Source organism: Aegilops tauschii, chromosome 5 (assembly GCF_002575655.3).
Source record: "Aegilops tauschii subsp. strangulata cultivar AL8/78 chromosome 5, Aet v6.0, whole genome shotgun sequence".
In the NCBI taxonomy this organism is placed as follows: Eukaryota; Viridiplantae; Streptophyta; class Magnoliopsida; order Poales; family Poaceae; genus Aegilops; species Aegilops tauschii.
Window position 1 is genome coordinate 446,419,255 of NC_053039.3, and position 4,279 is coordinate 446,423,533.

The window sequence follows — 4,279 nt, forward strand, 5'->3', positions numbered from 1 at the left end:
TTCGATGAATGCTTTTCATGCCTCCACAACTTTGCCTTACCCTAGAGATATGCCAGAGAGCTCCTTCTTCTATTGTCCGGAGAGGCCGTCCCCCGGTGCTTTGGCGATCGAGGCCATACTAGAGGCGTTGTGCGGCTATTGCATGGCGCGTGGCCATGTTAAAATAGTGGGTAGATGTCAGGCGCCAAGCAGCAGGGTGTTTAATGTCGGCCCGCTGGCGTACGGTTGCGCGCACGCTCGCATTCACGCGCCGGAGTAGGTTCCTCGGCGGATGGGCTAGTTTAATGGAGGCAGGCGTTGAAGATGCTCTAAAGTAGGTATCATGAACAACGAAAATGCGTAGGAGCACCGGCGACTCCACCCATCGGAATCTGACCCATTGATTAGCCTCGGGATTCACATCTCCTATATTAGGCAGTACATATTAGGGCCCTGTTCGGTACGAAGGATTTTTTGGAGGAATCGTACAAACTTTCCTTACCTGCGGATAGTTTCCTTTGGAGGCGTTCGGGACAAAGGAAAGAGCGCTGCACTTTACTTAGTAAAGGAAACTTTCCAGCGATTTTCACGGGAAGTGAAAAATCTACACAGGCCTAATGGAAAGGCACAGGAAACAGAGTCCCCGCCGCTCCTCTCTCTCTCAGCACTCCCGCATCCTATCTTCACTCCCGCCACTCCCCCAAAATTCCCCACGGAGAAGAAGGAACCTAGACTGCTTTGGCGCGGAATCAACATGGAGAACCAGCGGAGCGCTGTCGGCTGGCGAATCCACCCTCCTCCGCCTCCCCATCTCCCCCCTCCACCCCCTCCATCCACGCAAGGGCATGACGACCAGAAATTTGGGGAAAGTCAAGAAATCTCCCTAGAAGGTAACCGTCCAAACCTTTTTGATTTATTCTCCTATAAAACTTCCTAGTACTTGTTGATTTCCGCTCCTAAAATATATTTCTACTTCAGATTTATAGGCTTATAAAAAACGAAAATAGATCACACAGATTCAGTATGTTTATTAGATGCATAAATGAATAGAGATTATTTCTTGTGTGTTTAAGTTGTTACACGGAGAAAGATCTACATCTACTTGTTCATGTATGATATATGCTAGCAGGAAGTGTTGCTAGCCTGCTAAGCGAGTTCCTGTATACCTAAACCATGTATGTGTGCAAGGATTGACTAACATGTATGATGATTTTGCATTTGTGACCACCTACTACGGAAAATGGACTGAACTTCCTGGTAGCATATGATACAGGATATCCATTTTCTGATTTATTTATTTGTAGTACTCATCTTGGAAAAATACAGTTAAAAGCCTACCCTGAAGCTTAGTTGTTCTGTGGTGTTGCTCTGAATAAAAAAAGGCTTGGCTGTGTGCTTGTAGTAAAGAGATAAAATCAAGGCATCGTATTTTTACGATTAGGGAATATACTTAATATATAACCTGCTCACCTGCCTTCAGTACCACAAATCAGATTACACTTGATTGCTATTACTTTCAGAGAAGTGACTATACTTGAAATATTTGCTTTTTAGAGACCATGTGTATATGCACAATATTAAAAAAGAGCTGACCTATAAAGCTGCACTTTTCATATTGCTAGGTACCGCTAAGAATTCTGGTAGAGCCAAGTGGAATCATCAGATGAAGGCATATCTCATTGAACTCTTAAGAGATCATGATGTTCCCAAATACCGGACACAAAATGCATGGAGTAAAGAGGCCTGGACAAGTATTGTTGGTAAATTCAATCAAAGATTTGATTTATCCTTCACGGTAGTTCAAGTGAAGCAAAAGGAGCAGGATCTAAAGAGAGATTTCAAAGCTGTAAAAGACTTAATATCTGAAAGTGGTTTTGGCTGGGATCGTGACAGAAAGATGGTGGTGGCTCCAGATAATGTTTGGGCTGCACTAGAGGCACGTAAAAACAAGGACGCCCTCACGTGGCGAGGAAGGTCATTTCCATACTATGAAGATCTTTTTGCTCTATATGATGGTGAGCTTTTAAATCATTGAATTGATTGGCCCAATTCTTTTTGGCCGATTCTTATAACTGTTCTTTTTCTTTGACATAATTCATCTAGGACGCTATGCTCAAGGAAGGAGTTGTCGTGGCATGGATTATTATGCGAACAGAGCAACACAACTCTCACAGTTTCCAACATCACATTCACCACAATTGCAAGGGCTGGAGGCGCATTTGCACACACCGACTCCAACCATACATGCTCCTGGTGATTCATCCATGCAATTTGACATTGAAGAGGATAGTGAAAACACAAATTGGTTTTCTAGCAATAATACATTCAATCAAGTGGAGGCAAACTCGGCTCAAGGAAATGACTTGACAGTACATGCTCCACAAGTTGAAGCAATACCAATTTCCTCACAACATGTTGGACAAACCTTGCATGAAATTCCACAAGTTGTACATCACAATCGTTGACCATCTAGCTCAGCTCATGAGGTTACTAGCAGGAAGAGAGCGAAAAAGCAAAAGACGACCAGTATTGATGATTTTCATGAGAGATACCTGAAACTCAGAAGGGAAGAAATAGATAGGTATGTAGCCATTGAGGAGAGGAAATTAAAGGACCCCTTCAGCATCAAGAAATGCATCAAAGCACTTGAAAGGTTGGAGGGTCTTTCGATGGCCGATATGCTAAAAGCAGCGCACATCTTCACCGCCAACAAGGAGAACAGGGAAGTATTTCTATCATTTTCAAGTAACGAATTACGGTGAGGTTGGTTGACTGGAAAAATTCGGAATACCTAATCAAATGGAACTAGTATTTCGTACTAGGGGAGGGCTAGCTTAAAACTGAGATATATTTTGTGCATGTGCATTTATGGACACATGGATATGATCCTTGGCGTAGGTAACTTGTAATAGGATGTGATATATTTTGTACATGTGCATCTCTGGACACATGGTTATGATGCACTTGTCATATTTAACTTGTAGTAGGTTGTGCATGTGCATTACTGGGCACATGATTATGGAAGTGTCAAACTCATTCAAATTTTAATGCAATGTTAAATGGCTCCTAAAGCAATGTCTTTCTGCAGTTTTTGACTAAAATAATCATATGCTTATCTTCTAGCAATGTAATCTGCCCATATTGAGTACAGTACAACCAAATAGTTACATAACATAAGGGAAAATTACACAATACATATGCTTATCTTCTAGCAATGTAATCTGCCCACATTTGCATTGCCATGGCATCTCGCATCTCATTTCCAGTTTGTCTCAAGTTGTTAAATACAATCACATCTTTTTTGTATTTGACATCTCCATCTGGTACATCCTTCATATTGCTTTCATTAACATCCATTGTAGCTCTATCAGGCAGTGTCATATCTCCATTGTGTAGCCTTATGAAATTGTGCAATACACAACACGCTACAACAGTATCAACTTGTGTGTCAATATCAAACATTGTAGCTGCCTTTAGTATGGGATACCTTGCTTTCAGTATGCCAATAATTCTTTCGACGTGATTTCTTAGCTATGCATGTCGAAGGTTAAATAACTCCTTGTAGCACTGTGGCCTTTGCTGAACTCTTCCTTGTTCTTGTAAATGGTATCTAGTTCCTCGGTATGGAGCAATGAATTGGGGTGTATTTGCATAACCTGCATCTACAAGATAAAATTTTCCAGGCGGTACATTGAATCCATGGTCTAGTGCATCTTGCAAAACCCTTGCATCTGATGCAGATCCCTCCCATCCAGCATGTACATGCACAAACTTCATGTCAAAGTCACAAGCAACCATTACATTTTGTGAAAGACCTTGTTTTCTATTTCTGTATGGGTCTTGTTGCGCAGGAGGAATAGTCATGGGAAAGTGAGTACCATCAATAGCTCCAATACAATTTTGCAGATTTAATTCTATAATTAGATATATAAATATAAGCTAGATTTGCTAAATACCAGTTCACCATGATAGGGCTTGAAAACATTACCTTAAAGTATGAAAACTTTTGTTGCCTTAATATGGGATGCTGGTGTACAGAAGGTTGTATGTAGTTGCATGTGAGTCGAGTAATCGCGTTGAGCACGGCGTGGAAATAAGTACTAATTGAATCTGCACCGTGCTGGAATCTATCTTGCAATGTTCTGTTGGTTGCGTTCTTTGATACTGCATACAAAAATATAGCTACTTGCTCTTGCACAGAGATATACCTTGCATCCTGGAGAAGGTGCTTTTCACACAGTTTTTGTACTAAAGCTTGAAAGATTGGTCTCTCCATATGGAACCGCCATTCACATAGAAC

At 41.4% G+C, this 4,279-nt stretch overlaps 1 protein-coding gene across 1 annotated transcript; it reads left to right on the plus strand.

Moving 5' to 3' along the window:
• The first annotated feature begins 701 nt into the window (after positions 1 to 701).
• Positions 702 to 3,003, plus strand: LOC120964057 (uncharacterized). The gene is made up of 3 exons (XM_040388511.3): positions 702 to 869; positions 1,602 to 1,994; positions 2,083 to 3,003. The coding sequence occupies exons 1-3, from the start codon at positions 734 to 736 to the stop codon at positions 2,442 to 2,444; spliced, it is 891 nt and encodes a 296-aa protein (XP_040244445.1). The 5' UTR covers positions 702 to 733; the 3' UTR covers positions 2,445 to 3,003.
• Positions 3,004 to 4,279: the final 1,276 nt, after the last annotated feature.

Coding starts and splice junctions, on each gene's coding strand:
- LOC120964057 (XM_040388511.3), top strand. CDS start 734: ATGGAGAACCAGCGGAGCGCTGTCGGCTGGCGAATCCACCCTCCTCCG. Junction 870..1,601: donor TCAAGAAATCTCCCTAGAAG/GTAACCGTCCAA, acceptor TCATATTGCTAG/GTACCGCTAAGAATTCTGGT. Junction 1,995..2,082: donor TCTTTTTGCTCTATATGATG/GTGAGCTTTTAA, acceptor TAATTCATCTAG/GACGCTATGCTCAAGGAAGG.